General features: G+C 39.6%; 1 protein-coding gene across 6 annotated transcripts in view; it reads left to right on the forward strand.

The window, feature by feature from the left end:
* Positions 1–8,361, forward strand: part of TRMT11 (tRNA methyltransferase 11 homolog) — a 50,492-nt gene extending 42,131 nt beyond the window's left edge. For 4 of the 6 annotated variants that reach the window (XM_006189581.3, XM_032484834.1, XM_032484835.1 and 1 more), the window contains one exon: positions 7,791–8,361. In XM_006189581.3, coding sequence (XP_006189643.1) covers positions 7,791–7,922 — 132 coding nt within the window. In that variant the 3' untranslated portion in view covers positions 7,923–8,361. The remainder of the gene's footprint in view (positions 1–7,790) is intronic. The other 2 variants (XR_004321977.1, XR_004321978.1) reach the window with 2 other exon arrangements.
* The last annotated feature ends 8,412 nt before the right edge of the window (positions 8,362–16,773 follow it).

Genomic DNA, 16,773 nt, shown 5'->3' on the forward strand with positions numbered 1-16,773 from the left:
AACAGTAACTTTTATAAATTGGTGATTATCTTTAGGTATATATTGGGGGATTCCTTAAAAGTAACTCATTTGGCAATAAAGGGTTACTATGAGAGAGAATTTTGGCTTTAGTTAGAATGTGGGTAGAGTGATGTGAGAGATGAGGCTGTAAAGTAAGGGGGATCCAGTTTGTGGTAGAGGCTGGGCAGGGGCAAGGAAGTTGAAGAAAGACTTCTTTTCTCTGTAAAGAAGGATGTAAGTTTTGGTTAAGAGTGATTGCAAAAGGTGCTATGAGAAATGAGAAAGAAAACTGTCTTTCACTGATTTTCACATTCATGTCTTTTTCATATATTTGTATGCTTTCTTTTTCTGACTTTATTGTATGTTTGAGGGGAAAGCCATGCTTTTATCACTCAGCATGTGTTTATAGGACCATTTTTATCAGGTATTGAGACTGAACAGACTAATAAAACATAGTCCTTATCCTTAGAGAACTTGCACATGGGAGACACGATCACCCAACCCATTCCAACATAATGTGTTTGGTTCTGGAGTGATCTGTGCATGTTGCTGCGTGAACACCCGGGAGCACCTACCTGAGGAGATGGTGCTTGAGTAAAGAGGCCAGCGTTTTCGGCAAAGGTACAGAGATGTGAGAGGGGCTGTGGTGCGTTCAGGGAAACCTGGACATTTCAGCATGGCTCAAATACTAAGTATTTGGGAAGCAGTGACTGGAGATGAAGTGGAAAACCACAGGCTTACCTAGTGTTGAAGGTCTGTACATACCAAAGAGTTTCAAGTTTATCCGATCAATGATGGCAAGCCTGTGAGGGATGTGAGTTATGAGAGTGGCAGGAGTTCTTGTTTTAGGAAGTTCACCCGGGCTTTAATATTCAGGCAAGTTTGAGTTGTGGAAAGATGCCTTAGATACCAGTGTGGAGGTTTCTGGCATGGTCCTGGGAGGATGATGAGGCTGTCAGCCAAGACAGGTAGAAGCTGGAGATTGTCGGGGAGACAATGGGATTGAGAGTTTCAGAGGAGTTAGATGTGGCAAGACCTGGATGATTGGGGTAAGGGAGATGGGAGTTAAGTATAACTTTCAGAAATCTGGCTGGGGGTAACAGTGGGCGGTAGTTTCCGTGCATGCATTTTTATCCTTCTCCCCTGCTTCCCAAAGGACATGGTGCAGTGCCTGGGCTACTGCCGTAGACTTCCGGCTGGTTTCCCTGCTTCTGGCATTTCTTCCACCATTACATTTCTTATACGGTAGCCAGAGCACCTTCCAGAGTGCAGATAGGTGATGCAGCTCCCCTCTTAAAAGTCATCAGTAACTTTCTGTTGTTCTGAATTCTTCACATAACCTTCAAGGCCACCCTGACCTACTTCTGGCCTGTGTCTCCAACATCATTTTGTGCCACCTTCCCTTTTGTTTTCCAAGCCTTGGCCACGCTATCTTGCTTTCAGTTCCCAGAATGTCCTTACTTCCTTCTAGTCTGAGTTTCCTCCCTCACTGTGTTCCCTGGAGTGCTTTCTTCCCCTCTCTTTCTGTAGGTGGATTTGATCCATCCTGTAGGTCTCAGATAAATGTCGCTTCCTGAGGGAAGCCCTTCTTGTCCATTCTCCCCCCTCCCCATCTGACTGGGTGTCTCCTTATGTTCTCTCTTTTATTCCCAATGCTGAATCACAGTCTGTAAGTGTATGTTTGGGTATATATTGTTTAGTGTGTGTTTCCCACTTGACTGTTGGGCTCACCACTCAGTAAACATGGAATGAATGAATAGTAACTGTTCAGTGATTATTTGGGGCACCTCTAGAATAAAACCAGTCAAATTCAGCAGTATTTAAATCATGCATTTGAAGGAAGAGAAACAGATAGTTATGGCTAGCTAAAAGTTTTCTGTTTGAAAATACCCTGAATTTTATCATTACCCTGACGCCACTCTTCAAAAGTCAGTGGTAGAGAAACATTTTAATTCCATGACACCTAGGCCTCATTTCTCATGAGAAGCAAACCAAAAAAGCAGCTGAACTGCCATACTGTGGATAATCATACCACCTTCCTTCTATTTAAGGAGGAGATGATAATAAAGAATGGCAGATTTCTGGGAGAAGGCAGTAAGTAGAAAGGTAGTTTTACCTAAGTGGAGTTCTCAACAAAAATCTTTAGATCCTTTGAAGTCTGAGCAGTCTTGTGACACTCAGTTTGAGAACGCTCTTACTTACATGTATTCTCACGGTATAATCCAGAGTGTCAGTTTCAAATGTTACTACAAAACATAGTTTTGTTTCTTTTCTTGACTTTTTTACCCTTTAGGTTAACATTTATTAAATTATAAGTGGCTTATATACTTTCCTTAATGTCTTTTTTTGTTCTTTTTGATGTAGAGTTAGTTGTAAAAATAAGTAAGGATTAGCTTGAATAAGGTCTGGTTTATGTACTTTTTCTAGAGAATAATTTTCAGTTCTAGGTTGGACATAATGACAGTGATACACTTAGAATCACTAAGGTAAACATGTATTTGTGTATTTCCATATTATTCTTTAAAAAATAAAATTATGTGAACAAACGCAAGTGCTCCCTGAAGGAAAACGGCTATCCTGGTCATGCTGATTCTCTGTGACTCTAGATGTTTACAGCAGTCAGGCCTCATAGACAGTGAGGGACACGGAGTGCTCCTGACTGTCAGATGCATGGTCAGCTCTGCTTTAAACTGTCTTTAACCACATCAGGAAATACTATAAAGAAGGATTTCCGCTGCAGCCAGCAGAGGGCAGTGTACACATAAAAGTACACTACCACTTCAAGTCTTCCTTTGATTTTTTTTTTTTTTGGCAAGTATGTTAAAATTCCTCGAGTGGTTTATGTTTAGAATTAGCAATACTGATAGGACAGGAAATTGGCTGGGTGGGGCAGTGGTTAAAGGGGCTCAGTCTAAAAGTTTAGATCTGAAATATGTGCTACCATAATGTTGCTGTTCAGTGAAGAATGTCCTCTAAATGTCAAACTCCATTTTGAATGACCCACTAATCTGCCATGTGGGAAGTTAACTCTTTAACTATTATTTTTATGTAATTTCTAGTAAGAAAAAACTGTGATGGAAAAAATATGAGCCTTGAAGTCTCATTTAGTCCACAATTCTGGCAGTGCTGCTTACTAGCTGTGTGTACTGTGGCAGATTATATAAACTCTTTCAATCTCTTTCCGTACCTGCAAATTTTAGATAATAATCTACTGTGAAAAGATGCAGAAAATTAAATAATTCACTTATGTAAAACACTGAGCTGTAAATACATATCAGTTGCTCTATTAAGTCAGAACTTTTATATTTCTCATCATATTTATAGTTGCTGTTTGTCTTATGAGTGATAGGCCTGAATGCTGCGTATTTCCATCATGTAGCCATCTGTAACTAGCACAAGCTCTTCTTCAGAAATTCTTCATTTCTGATTATAAAAATGATAAACAGTAGATAGTGTAATCAACAATCTTAGCATTTTATTCATATTTCCTTAACTACTGTTGTGTGCCAAAATTTAATCAGTAGTTATGAAATTGGGGAAAGGTGGTCCATAATCCTTCACTGCCATAGTTTTCTTTCTTGGCATTTTCTAATTCTTTGTGTGTGTGTGTGTGTGTGTGTGTGTGTGTGTGTTTTCTCCCATGAAGTATTTCTTGGTTACCAGAAATTGGCAGAAATCAGGTTTTATGATACATAGATGATCTCATGACTGAAAATGATAGACAAATTTGGAAGTGTTAGAGAAAGCAGAAATCAGACACTGGGGCAGGCTTGAGTTAGGGAGGGACATCAGAGTTGTGTTGCTTGAGGACAGTTTTCTCCTTTCAAGTGAACACTTTGACCTTGGAGATACTGAGTTGAAAAAAAAATTCTGCAGATATTCCTGGTTGAGATGGACAGGGAATGTGAATAGAGAAGAGTTATCAAAAGGTGATGAAAAATATGTAGAGTTGAATATCATCTCAAGTGTGAGCCGTGGTAAACCAAACTAAAGATAGGATGAAAGAGAGAGAAAAGAGAGAAAAAGATACCAAGTTTGCCATTGTCTTCAGCATCGAGGTAACATAAGTTCTGAAAGCTGCAAATGGTGTATTTCTTATGGACTAGAGTATATTTTAAATGAGTATTGTTCACAGGTGTGTGGAATTTACAGGTATGATACATCAGTATGCGATAATATGTGGACCGTACATGTACTGTTTCATGTGGCACATTTTATGAACCATGACTTTTCCACTTAGCTGAAGATGGTAGCCAAAGTCCCTGGAGTGTCTGGCTTACCCTGAAGCAGGACTTATGCTTCTAGTAATAGAACAGCTCTGCCAGATCCCTGGCTGTACAAGGGATTTGGAACTTTTGGGTTCTCCAGGAGTTTTTGTTATGAATGCCTTATTTCACAATCAGGGAGCAATCAATCTTGTAGGAGGCCTTCCAGGATAGGACCCAAACACATACCTCATATTGCTCTCCTCTACTCTGTGGGAGATAAATAGGATTTTTTCCTTCCCCCAGAGGTTGCATTTCTGAGGTTAATGGTCTTTTCCCACTTTTCTAATAGCATGTATTTCTGTGTCACGGGGCCCTGTAGCACTGAATAGATGGTCTGTTAGGGGCTTATTTTGCTTTTACTATATTCTGAGGGAATGTTGAGGTCTAAACTATTCAGATAAAGAATGTCACAGGTAGTGCATGACTTCTTGGTAATCGCTAATTAGTATAGGTTTTAATCATTACTTTTGCATTTTCTAGGCTTCTGCTGGCCATTCCCAGTCTCTGCCTCTGATCTTTATAGTCTCTTCTTTGTCATCAGTTTGCCCTATTTATATCCTTCAAGTCAAAGACAAGCTGTTTTGTTAAGCTTTCTCTGGTCTGTGCGGACACCTATCTTCCATTGTGCTTCAGCTTTTCTCTCCTGCTTCCCTCAGTGAGCTGTATAATTGGCATTTTAGGTGGACTAGGCAAGTGACCAACTGAGCCCCAGTTTGTCCCTGGCCCGTCCTGTTAGTACCCGGCCTGACCTGGTCTTCAGCAGTCTCACCATGCTCTGCCTTTTAAGCTTACATGCTGGGATCATGCATTTCTGTCCTATCTTATCCTCTTCTCAACCGCAGCCCTGTGACGTTCCCTGAAGCAGTCGGCAGGGCATTCTGATGTAGAGGTGATCTTGCATGGCTTAGAGGAGTCACAGGGAGAAGAGGGGACAGAAGGCAGAGCTGGGAAGGATCTCACTGCCTGATGGTGTTCTGTTCCCTCTTGTACAAGAGAGGAAAGTGAGAGGGCATTCAGGAAACCGATGTGCAGTTGAATCTCACTTTTAAATGTTAAGGGAAAAGCCTCAGAATTGGGGAAAGTTTGAACCCATTTGGAGTTTGTCAGGAATGCTGGCATTTTAATAAGTTGCACTGGGTCTCAGTATGGAGAATAGACTGAAGATGGAACCAGTGAAGGCAGGGCAGCTGACTAGGAAAGAAAACAAGGAGAGATGAGAAGGCTTAAACTAAAGTCCTGGAGTTATAGATGAGGAGGAGGAGTGAATCTGAGATATTTAGGATGCAGAATCTAAGTTTTTAGGACTGACTAAATATGATAAGAAAGGGAGAGGGATTGACCCAGGTTTCCAATTTTGATGACTAGATGGAGAATCATGCAAAGAGCTGTGAGAAGTAATATAGCAGGAGAGATGTCACATCTTGACATAGCTTTAAAAATAACCAAGTAAAGATATTTCTGCCAGGATTAAGCTAATGTAGTTCAGAGTGGACAAGTTTTCTGCTAACCTTATTTGATACAAGGAAAGAATGTAGAACACGTAGAGGAGCAGATGACAGCATGTCCCTTCCTTTCCTGTGACTCTTCAGTCAGACTTTTGATAAAAGCTGAAATGCACAAGGCAAGGTTAAATGCTGGGCCACCGTTCTGTATTGCTGCTGTCCCAGGTACAGTCCTGAGGTGTGGACCAGACTTCAGTTCTCCTCTCACATCAACTGTACTCCTAGTGTTACGGCATCCTCAGGCATCCTGTGGCTTCTTTTATCTCCTTCTAGTGTGAAAATTTTGTGTTGTGGAAATAATCCTCTTAGTTACTAGAACTAAATTAGTAGCATTTCTTATCCAATTCTGTTCCTTTCTGGGCAGGCAGCTCATCTATCAAACCCTTAGCTCATCACATATTTATTCCCAGAGATACTCCTGCTTCTTGAGTTGGGGAAAATTAGACCTTTTGGAAAAAAAAAAGAAGAAGAACCCATTATGTTGTAGTTTCAAAGGGTGTAGTCTCTCCAGTAGACCTGTGTTCAAATCCTAGCTCTGTCGCTTACCAGCTGTATTGCCTTGGGCCTGTACTCAAGTAATTCCTGATATGTAGATGGTGATGCTAGTGTACTTATTTCTTAGAGCCATTGAGTTTATATTAGACAGTACATATAAAGCACTTACTATAGTTTTTGACCCATTATAAATACTGAGTAAATACTACCTTTCATTTGGTATTCTTTAATTTTATACCTATAGATAGGTAAAATTTATTTTTTATCTTTTGGGGATAATATAGCCAGAAGTTATTAACTGTTGGCATGTTTTCAGGTGCTTGTGAGAATTTGGGACTCTAATATACCTAGTGCCACAAAATTTAAGTAGCCACTTGTTTTTGTTTTTTAATGAATCAAGAAATCTGGGCAAGTTTAATAATTTGGTATTTTTTTGTGATTAAAAAAATATTCTGAGGCAAATAGCTTCTGAATAAATAAATCAGCCAACATAATTTTATTTTGGCTAAACCTAGACTTTTATTAATGTTGGATATGAGGGAAAGAATGAAGGTATTCATCTCACACATGAATGAGGAAAAATACAAAAATATTTTGAGGATTATTATATTCCAGTTATATTTATAGATTATCATTTTGATACTGAAACCAAGATGAGAAATTAGGCTTCATATTTTCTAATAGTGTGTCCACACTTATTCTCAAAATCACATTAACCCATGTGCAGTTGAATATGAATTTACAGAAGTGCATGGAAAATGAGATTTTATTTCTAATTAGATTTTTTTTCACAGTTTGAGATGGCTAGTAAAATTGGCCAAGAAGCTGATGTTTCAGTGTTTTCTGTCAGTCTTCTTACCCCTCAATTTTCTAGGCTGAAACATGACATTCTAACCCAGGTTAATATTTTGTTTCAAAATGTCAGTCTGAATACTAGTCTTCACCTGCGTCTGAAGTCTAAATGTATGAAAATCACATATTTAGCCTATATTTTCACCTACTGGAGGTTACAGTTTTGAGGAATAGTTTATTTCATTAACTGAACGTGGATATACCCCCAGTTTTATTGATCTATGTGACATCATACAAATGCAATCATTTGTTGTTATACACAATTGGAGTGCAAGCTTCCTAGTTTGGTAATTCTTAGAGTCATAGATGGTTTCAGTTTGTACTGAACTAGGAATCGGAACGTGCACGTGGTTGTCCCAACTTGAGTTACCTGGGATGATTCTCTTTGCCTTCCCTTGGTCTATTTTCCCAGGAAAAGTATTTGTCCTCTCTGTGCAGAGGACTGTTGTGTGGATCAAAGAGGTGAAGTAAGTGAAAACACTTTGGATACTCAAGCATGATACAGACATAAAGTAGTGGTATATTTCTAATTCAGGTAATAAAGGGAAACAGATGTGTTCCAGAGAGTGTGATTTTGTAAATGACTAAATGAATTTTATATATATATATATATTTCTCCTAACAAAGGAAGTAACTCAAGCATCTTTATTTTCTGTATTTTCCAACCAACCAGAACCGGGACCAGTATTCACATCTACTAAGTGATCACTTTTTGCCATACCAAGGCCATAACTCCTTCCGTGAGAAATATTTCAGTGGAGTAACGAAAAGAATTGCCAAGGAAGAAAAATCTATCCAGGAGTGAAAATTAAGACTTTGACAATAGAGAAGGAATAAGGATTTGACAGAAGAAGCATCTGGATGTGAACTTTCATGTATGATATAGAAAATGTACTGTTTTAAATAATTTTATACAGCAAAATCAATGCTAAAAGGTCAATTGAACAATTCTTTTAACATTAGCTTTGTTTTGTAGACTATTTTGTTGTATGTACTCTTTTGACCTTTAATTTATATTTGTACTTTCAAGTATTACAGAAATTGACTGAAAACAGTTATATTTTTGGTAATAAATTTACAAAGGGAACTAATAGTGTTGACTTTTTAAACAGATATCTGCTGAATATGTTATAGGCAGTTAATAGTAGTTGAAAATTTATTCATTAGGTAGATTTGTTTAATTTGGGTTTTGATTTTAATTGCTTTACATTGTCACTAATAAAGCTCACTGAGGATTCATAAAATTGTGTAGAATTCAGTGCTTTTCAGGGGGATGTGATGAAGGAAATGAATTTTTACTTCTAAATCCCAGACAAGTAAGTAATAACAATGATAATGGTGATGATGAGAAAGGCTAGGACCTGACAACCTAAAAAGATTCCAGACTCCTTGAGGCCTGTCCGCATCTGAAGCTCGTCTGTACCTTGGACTTGCTCCTGCATTCCTAAACCTTGACTGTCGGTCAAGTTAACTACCCACAATTTTTGGTTTAGAAAGTAACTGATAGTTAAAAGCAGTAACAACAACACAATCCTTGATGGTTCCCTAATGGTATTAAGTCTAATCAGAGCTCTTTGAAATAGAAGCTACATTTTTCTTGAAGGAGAAACTTTGCTGAGTCCACATTGTGTCCATCATGAAAATATCTTGTTTGAAAACCACTATACCCATTAATTCAGGATGCTAATAGCTTTCCTGTGTTCAGTGGTCAACGTACCTCAGCAGGGCAGCAGTAAACGAATCCTCTCTCTAACCAGAGCCTATTTTTATTTATGCTATTATTATTTTAGTGTTACTGCTGGCTTTTTATGGATTCACAACTTGAATGTGTGTAGCTTAGGACCTCCAGAAGACCAGAGCTGCTCAAGCAGAGAGAGGGGACCGGCCATCTGCTTCATTCTCTCTCCTTTCCTCATCCTGCAGCTCTGAATTTCAGCAGCAGATCTCAAACGTTTCAGTGATTGTTTTGTTTGGGTTTCTGGATGTGATTTGTGGTACACTGGGGAAAATCTAAAAGTATTCAAGGATGATTTATTTTCAGTATTTCTGTTGTAAACCATCTTATTTAAAATTTTTTGAGGTTGTATGGAGGGTGAGTTTGAAACTTCGTAGCTGACTAAATTTGGAATATGAGATTTTAGCCTTGCCCCATTTTTTGGTTGTCACAAAGATTAGTCTAAATTACTTCCAAATCAGACCTGGAAAAGTTGCAACATTAATTTTAGTCACTTTGTTCTTAAAAATTATCCAACATTAAAAAAGTTTTTTCAATTATTTTTATTACCACTAATGGAGGCCTTTTAATCTTTAATTTTTCATTATTATGAAGCTTATTTTCATATATATCAGTGAATTCCATCTCCCATTCCTGAAATGTCACTAGACTCAGTGTGAATTTGTGCAGTTATTTTCAGGTTGGTACTCTGAAGTGAAAAAGCAGCTGGATCACTTTCAACCAATTTTGATTTTAGAGCAGAGGTCACACATCCCCTTATTCTAAAAAGAGAGACTTTATTTTCTGGCATCAGGATCTTATTACTTTCTGCATAAGTTACAGAAGATCATTTCCAGAATTGCTTTAGTTTTATGTGTATCCCTCATGCACTTCCAGCAGGAATATCACCTAACAAAATGCCTGCATTTTAGGTAGTTCTGTAATATGAATTTACAGTCTAATCTGTGAGTGAACCCTAGGTGGTCTGTGGGCTGGCCTATTTAATGTTTATAATATGACAAAATCTATAATTTTGTTCCTGGCATATATTAGAACATCCATAAAATCCAGACGGTTACCTTGGTGGTGTTTCATCATAAGTAACCTCCTTCCTGTCCATTCCGGTGGGGGCTTTTCTTGCTGTGATGGCTGGGAGGGAAGAGTAGAGTGGGTGGTCTTTGGAGGACTTAACCAAAGTGGCCGCTTCCTGCCCAGGGTGACCCAGGTTTGGGCCAGCTCACCACCAACTTCCTAATGACTAATTCTTTAAATACAAAGATTGAGCAATAAAACATTTTCAAACTTTTAAACTCTGGGAGGTAAGTCAGTGTTCCCTTATGGAGAAAACTCACAATTTTATATTCCCTACATATTTAAGAAGAGTGGTGATTACCAGTAAAGAACTTTATTTGAAGTTTGGTAGAGAAAAGTTTAGTATGAGTTAACATACCAGATGCATTGTAGTGAATGTGTTTGTTATTGGATGAAAAATGTGCTTTAAATTAAAGTTTGGGACCGAAATAACTTTTATTGAAGTAATATGTTTTATACTCTTATTATAATTAAAGAATCAGGGACTTGACTTTTAAAAAAAAATCAGGCAATTAAATGTGAAGGTTGTGTTATCTAGATGCCAATATAAGCAAATCTGACTCTTGAATCAAAGGCCTTAGTCATTTTGGGTTAAAAGAACTAATCTATGCTGGAAGTATTATCAAGTATTGCTAGTCCAAAGAGATACAGAATAAAACACAATATTGAAAATTGAAGGTGATGTTTTTGGGGGGAAATTATCTTTTTATACCATTCTGATCTCCCTTGAAAAAGCACAGTGGAACTAAGCTGATGTTAATGATTCTAATAGGAAAAAAAAAATCCTTTGTTGTTGAAACAGGGCATAAATAAATACATTCATTAATGGAACACACAGGTGGAACTGGAGGTGGATGTTACTGAGAAAATTGATGACCTTATTGTTTCCTGTTTGACCAAAAGGGAGCAAATTACACCAGAATAAGGACTTTGGCTCTTTTTACAAGAGCATGGTTTTTGCTCCATTGTACAGTTATTTAGAAAAGTGAACACTTATAAGAACCTTTTTTTCTTAGAAGGATTGTATTCATAGAATAAGTGAAACCTACTTTGATTTCCAACTCACACACTCCCATTTTTCTCAGATACTTATCAAGTAATGTGGTTTATAATCCAAACAAACAAAACAAAATGCCTTAACCCAGAACATACACATGGACACAATAACACTAGACTGATGATGTTTGTACTTTACTAAAACATTGAGATCTCTAAAACAGTGGTTTGAGAACATAAGGTCTAGAGTGTAAAGAATTGTAATGGAATGATAAACATATCTGTGATTCTATCTAGCCATAGAAACATAGAGGCAGCACATTCCTGTCTATTCTTTGGGCAAAGCTTGCTAGGGAACCTGACCCTATTCCCTTAGTAGAGGTCTGCCTCCGGATGTTCATATGGTTCACTATGTGGAATAAGCAAATTGACATTTAGACGTAACTGAGGCCAACCTGGAATTTGGCTCTTATCCCTTTCTTCATAAGCCATTGTAGACAGGCTGTTAGGGGAATGGAGGCTAAATTCTCATGGCAGTGTCTTAAGAAGCCCAGGTCATGGAACAAAATAGGCTTAATAGATGTATGTTTAGATAAGCCAGCTTCACTTTATGTAACTGCGAGCCCTATTTCTTGGGATATTAGGATGTGCTTCGCATATTTTTGTTTTAGAACTTGAATGTTCTTCCTAAGATAATCGTATTGTGGGGATGCCCAACCCAATCAACTAACAAGGAGTCTGCTTTGAGGTCTATGACTTTAAAATCTCTCCTTTAATCAAGCCTTCCTGACTCTCTCCTGAGGGCTTATCCGAAGAACTCTATTTTGTCTAACATCCAGCAGTGAAGATTAGTTGGGCTTATGTGTGAAGTTAGTCAAATTTGAAAAAAGGCTGAGGAGAAAATTAAAATTGGAAATGAGATGGTACTTGAGTTAGGCTTTGGTGGACTGCCCAAGTGTCGTATCTAGTGTGTTGTATGTTTGTGAAGTGAATCAAAATGATCAGAGCTGGTATTGGTGAGCTTGAAAAATCTGTAAGAGCTCCTTAATATTTGTTTATAAATCCTGGACTAGAGTATCTCACTACAAGTCTGAGTACTTCCAGCACAACAAAGCTTTTTTTGGCATTATTTTTCTACAGTTTATACCTGTTGGGAAACAATTCACAGATGCCTTGCACTTCTTTATGTCTTATCAAGGAGCCACTGACTCCTTTCACCCTGAACTATCTTTTGGTGGATGTGTAAACACCCTTGGAAGATAGTGTCTCCACCTCCCCTACCTTCCCCCTCTTCTGAACACCTTTGCCATCCAACCTGATGCCTCCAGTGTGAAGTGGATCAAAAAGACTCACAACTACCAAGATGAGAAGGACCCAACAAGCCTCACTTGTCAGATAGAATTGGTATATTCAAGAATGCAGTTGGCTTAGCTGTAGTTGCATCTTAGATTTACATGAAAAAGTAGCAGCTGTCCATTTGGGGAAAATTTTATCACCCATTCCACTGCCTGAAACAAAGGGAGGGGCTCAGTGACATCCTAGATTCACAAATGTTACATTTAGTGGGGTTTAGAAATACATTTGGGTTGCCACTCTGAATGCCTACTGCCTCTTTCACTGATGGATTGGCCAAACTGAAACCCATTGGTGGTCAGTGGGCTACTCTGGCAGCTCGATCTCAGCGCCAGGTACACAGAACTGAAAATGGACGTGGTTGGCCTGGTCCGTGGGCAGAAATCAAAGCTATTCTCAAAGCTCCAGCCAATGCCCTCCTTGTTGAGCTTTGTTATATTTTTACTGACTCTCAGGCTGTTGCTAATGACCTACAGTTTGGTCTGTCACTTGGAAAACTACAGACTAGCAGATAAAAGACACCCTTCCTTAGGGGCTACAAACAGTGGAAACAGATTGTGGCTTCTGGCAGAGCTGTCAGGGTCATTCTCTGATGAGACCAACTTGAATAAAGCTGTTGGTTGGGCCAGCAACATTCAGATTGCCATCATTGTTGCCTGGATCTATCATTGTCCTCAACAGGCAGCACATCCACCACTATATAGACAGGACACAAAAGTAAAGGACTTTGTTTCTGATGCAGAGCCACCATTTGATGCCAGACTGCTGCCAAAAGTTGACCTGGTTGCCTTGTGGTGAAGGAGATCACATTGCTTGGAGTGTTGTCCAGCTGGCCCCTGGCAGATTGATTATTTCGAATCTCTGCCCCAACTCTTGCAGCTGGTGGTTGTGTGTCACTGCTGTTGCCACTTTCTCGGGTTACAGTGTTGACATTCCAGTCTGATCAGTTGACTCCAGCCACACCACTTTGGCCCTTGAAACTAATCGGTGTCACGTGTTTGGCTTTCTGGACCATTTGGTATGACAATGGTATTATACCTTTTATTGCAAAAGCCACTCAACCGTGGGCTGATAGTCAAGGTATTTGATAGACTTTCCATGCTCCCTACCATCCACAGGCATCTGGAATTTTTGAGCTTTGGAAAATTTCTCTACATTGTTCTATGTTTTCTCTGGCAGTCATTTACTAAGCCTTCTCAGAAAGGCTTAGTATATTGCTCCACATTTAGCTCTGAATAGTGCAGTGTTTTGCCCTTTGTCAGACACCTAAGTCTTTTATTTGGTGGGTTTCAACTCAGAAACAAGTGGTGATTAATAGCTTCAGTCTTGAACTGTGAAGGTTTTCCAAAACCAGTACAAAACAGGGAGCTGTGACAAGCTGGTCCAAAAGGACTTCTCTACCTGGTATGCTTTATTATTGATGTTGAAACAGGAAAATGAATATTTCAGCTGATTTGTTGTCTTCAATTAATTTTCTTTTCTTTACAGTTTCCCCTAGAGCCCAAAAAATGTAAAAAAAAAAATTTTTTTTCTATTTTATTTTAATGGTGACTGCTATTATACGTGTTACTGTACTTTTCCTGTTATACGTGTTCTAAGGCTTGCCTCCTGGTGATTGGTTGATGCAAAGGCATAGAAGTGTGGTGTGTAGGGGAACTACATGCAGTTTAGGGTCACCGAAGGGTGATGTGTGACCTGGGAATCAATAAAGTAAGGCTAGAGCCTATGGCAGGAGGCTCTAGCCTTACCTCCCCTCCCCCTGCCCTGGGGGAGGGAATGGAGCTACCTCGGGATTTTCAGTAGGAAGCTGGTATTATCAGGCATGGTCTATCACCATCACTCCAGGGGTAGTGGTTTGGAATAGAGGGAGATAGACTAGAAGCTGGAATGCTAGTCAGAACGTCGCTGCAGTCATCCACCCAGGTTAGAGATGTAAGGATCTCAAGAGGCAGTAAAGAGTGAATGGAGAATATTTAGCAGATGAAATGAGCAGATCTTAGTAATTGATTGAGCTCAGGGATGAGGAGTAATGGATAATGTCCAGGATTCCAACTGGGTAACTGGGTGTATAGCATGACACAAACTGGAATAGAAAATGGTAGAAAAAGGATGTGTTTAAGATTGGACATCCAGAATATGAGAAGCCTATGGAGCAGACACAGAGAACTGCACAACAGGCTGCTGAGTATTCAAGACCAAAGCTGGACAGTGATTGCATAAGTGAGGAGCCAAAGATCACTGCATGAGACAAAGAACCACTGAGTTAAGACACACTGTGCACCTCTAAGGTTCATTCTGTCATATTGTCCCATTGCATAACATGTATATTTAGCAAAGAGAATTAGTATCACCCAATACTCATGAGACTGGACCAGGCAATTTCAGCTTATTACAAGAAATTTATACTTGAATTACTAATGAGATGAAATTACTGCTAGAAGCTGCAGAAAACAACAGTGGCTTTGGGGTAACGTGCTTCTGTCTGAATGGGATGGGTGCATGCATTCTATTTGTTGTATATGCTAGTGACCCTCATCGCAGAGTTAGAACTTAAAAAACTGCTAAGCTGTTGTTAGTTGCCTCTAAGACAAACCTGCTAAAGAAACAAAAGCCACCACTGTTTGGACCCTAGATGTGGAGAAAAGAAAAACTCAAGTGCTTTCTTTTCCCTCTTCTCCTTATCCTTTAAAATTAAAAATATTTCCTCTTCCTTTCTCTTTTTAAAGTAACTACATAATAATTTTGGGTAGCAACATAAAAATTACAAAGTAGGTCAGAATATGGGGAAGTTTTTAATTAAATTGGGAGTTTTGTTTGTTTTTTCATTTATTAAAAAATGTCGGGCCAAAATCCCAATTTCCCTCTACCCCCTTTTTTATATATTCTTACGCATTTGGCAGAGTTTGTGACAAAACCTCATCCCAGCTGTACACGGGCCAAAAGCCTTTTCTGAAGTTCCTACTAATTTGGATTAAACTGACTGGTTGAAAGCTTCACACAGAAATTCTTCCAGGAAATGTCATAAGTTCCCTTGACATTTAATTCTACAAACAATCTTATCTTTTGGAGAGAGATAGACAAATAAAAATTTATTTTTTGATTTTCGCCTTTGTTAGCTTGTTTTCTTTCTTAGTTTTGGAGAAACAGATCAAGACCCTGAAAACAACAGAAGCCTATCTTGCCTCCAGTCTGGCCTTCCGAACCCAAAGAGAGGAGCCTGCATGATGCTAAGTGGGTTCCTAAGGAAAGAAGAGCAAGATGGATGCTCTGTATTGAATAAGGCTTCCAGGGGAAGACATCACACGTGTCCATGAGCTCAGTCCTGCAGCAGGTGGTATCACTCAGTGTATCAGAACCGAGGGCTAGATCTCGTGGCCTATCAAATTCATCTCTGAATAGTTTGTTGCCATTCTCAACAATGAAAAAGACAGCCCCCATCCTCAAAGAGTTTATAGTCCAGGGGCTACAGGTGGTAGTAAACACAGAGGCAAGTAGTCTATTCAAATGGTGGTCAGTCTTTCCAGAGGGTAAGTCCATGGTGAGTAAAAGAGGAGTAATTAGCCACTTCACACAGTATAGGGTATATTCACCATGTGTTTCTGATATTTCAACATGTGGGGCCTTGTGGACCCTGCTCCTTGCAGGGCCAACCAGTTCCTAGAGACAGTACAGGAGTTGTCTGCAACGTGCCTCTCCTCTGCAAACAAAGCAGCCCAGAGCTCACACCCCCAACTCCCACCTCCTCTCTCAGGCTCTTACGCTCTGGGCCACTATTCCCCTGTCCTAATCACTCAAGGGCCGGGTACCAGGCAACCAGGGACAGACCCTACACCCTAGACCCCACTGAAACTATTCAGACTGGCCAATCCCAAGCCTGCTGTTTGTTCCTGGGAGAACCCCAATAAAGGCTCTTGCCCACATTTTCCCCTCACTCCCCTCTGCCTCCTGCATGGCAAGGCGTGTTCCTCTGTGGGAACTTTGGGAGCAAACTATCTTTTCAGTGGCAATCGTCTTCTGTCTCAGCCATATCTGAACAATCATAACATCTACATTTCAAAACATAAAGGGTGGGAGAGTTTGGGGTCTAGGAAAACTTTTCGTAGAGGATGACATCTATGTGGACTCCTAAAGGAGCAGCAGTGAAGCTGCCAGATGACGTCAGGTGGTGAGGGCAAGAGGAGATTCCAGGCAGAGGAATCAGCATCTGGAAAAGCACATTTGGAAAACTGTTTAAGTAGTTCATATGTCTGGAGCTACACTAAATGTGCTGGATGAAGAGAAGACATGAAGCTGGAGAGGAAATGATGGCCAGATCATAAAGGACTTACATGCCTTGCTACAGAGTCTGGGCTCAAACTGGGAGAAGCTCCCTCCCTACGAGGATCATTCCCTTCTGCTGTTGTCAAGGCTCTTTAGGAAGTTTTAGCTTCTTACAAAATGGCGCCCTGTGGCCAAGGTGCTTGACTTCCTTGACAAAAGTCTGGTGGTGGTGGAGTTTGTG

The sequence above is a fragment of the Camelus ferus genome, chromosome 8, assembly GCF_009834535.1.
Source record: "Camelus ferus isolate YT-003-E chromosome 8, BCGSAC_Cfer_1.0, whole genome shotgun sequence".
NCBI classification, from domain to species: domain Eukaryota; kingdom Metazoa; phylum Chordata; class Mammalia; order Artiodactyla; family Camelidae; genus Camelus; species Camelus ferus.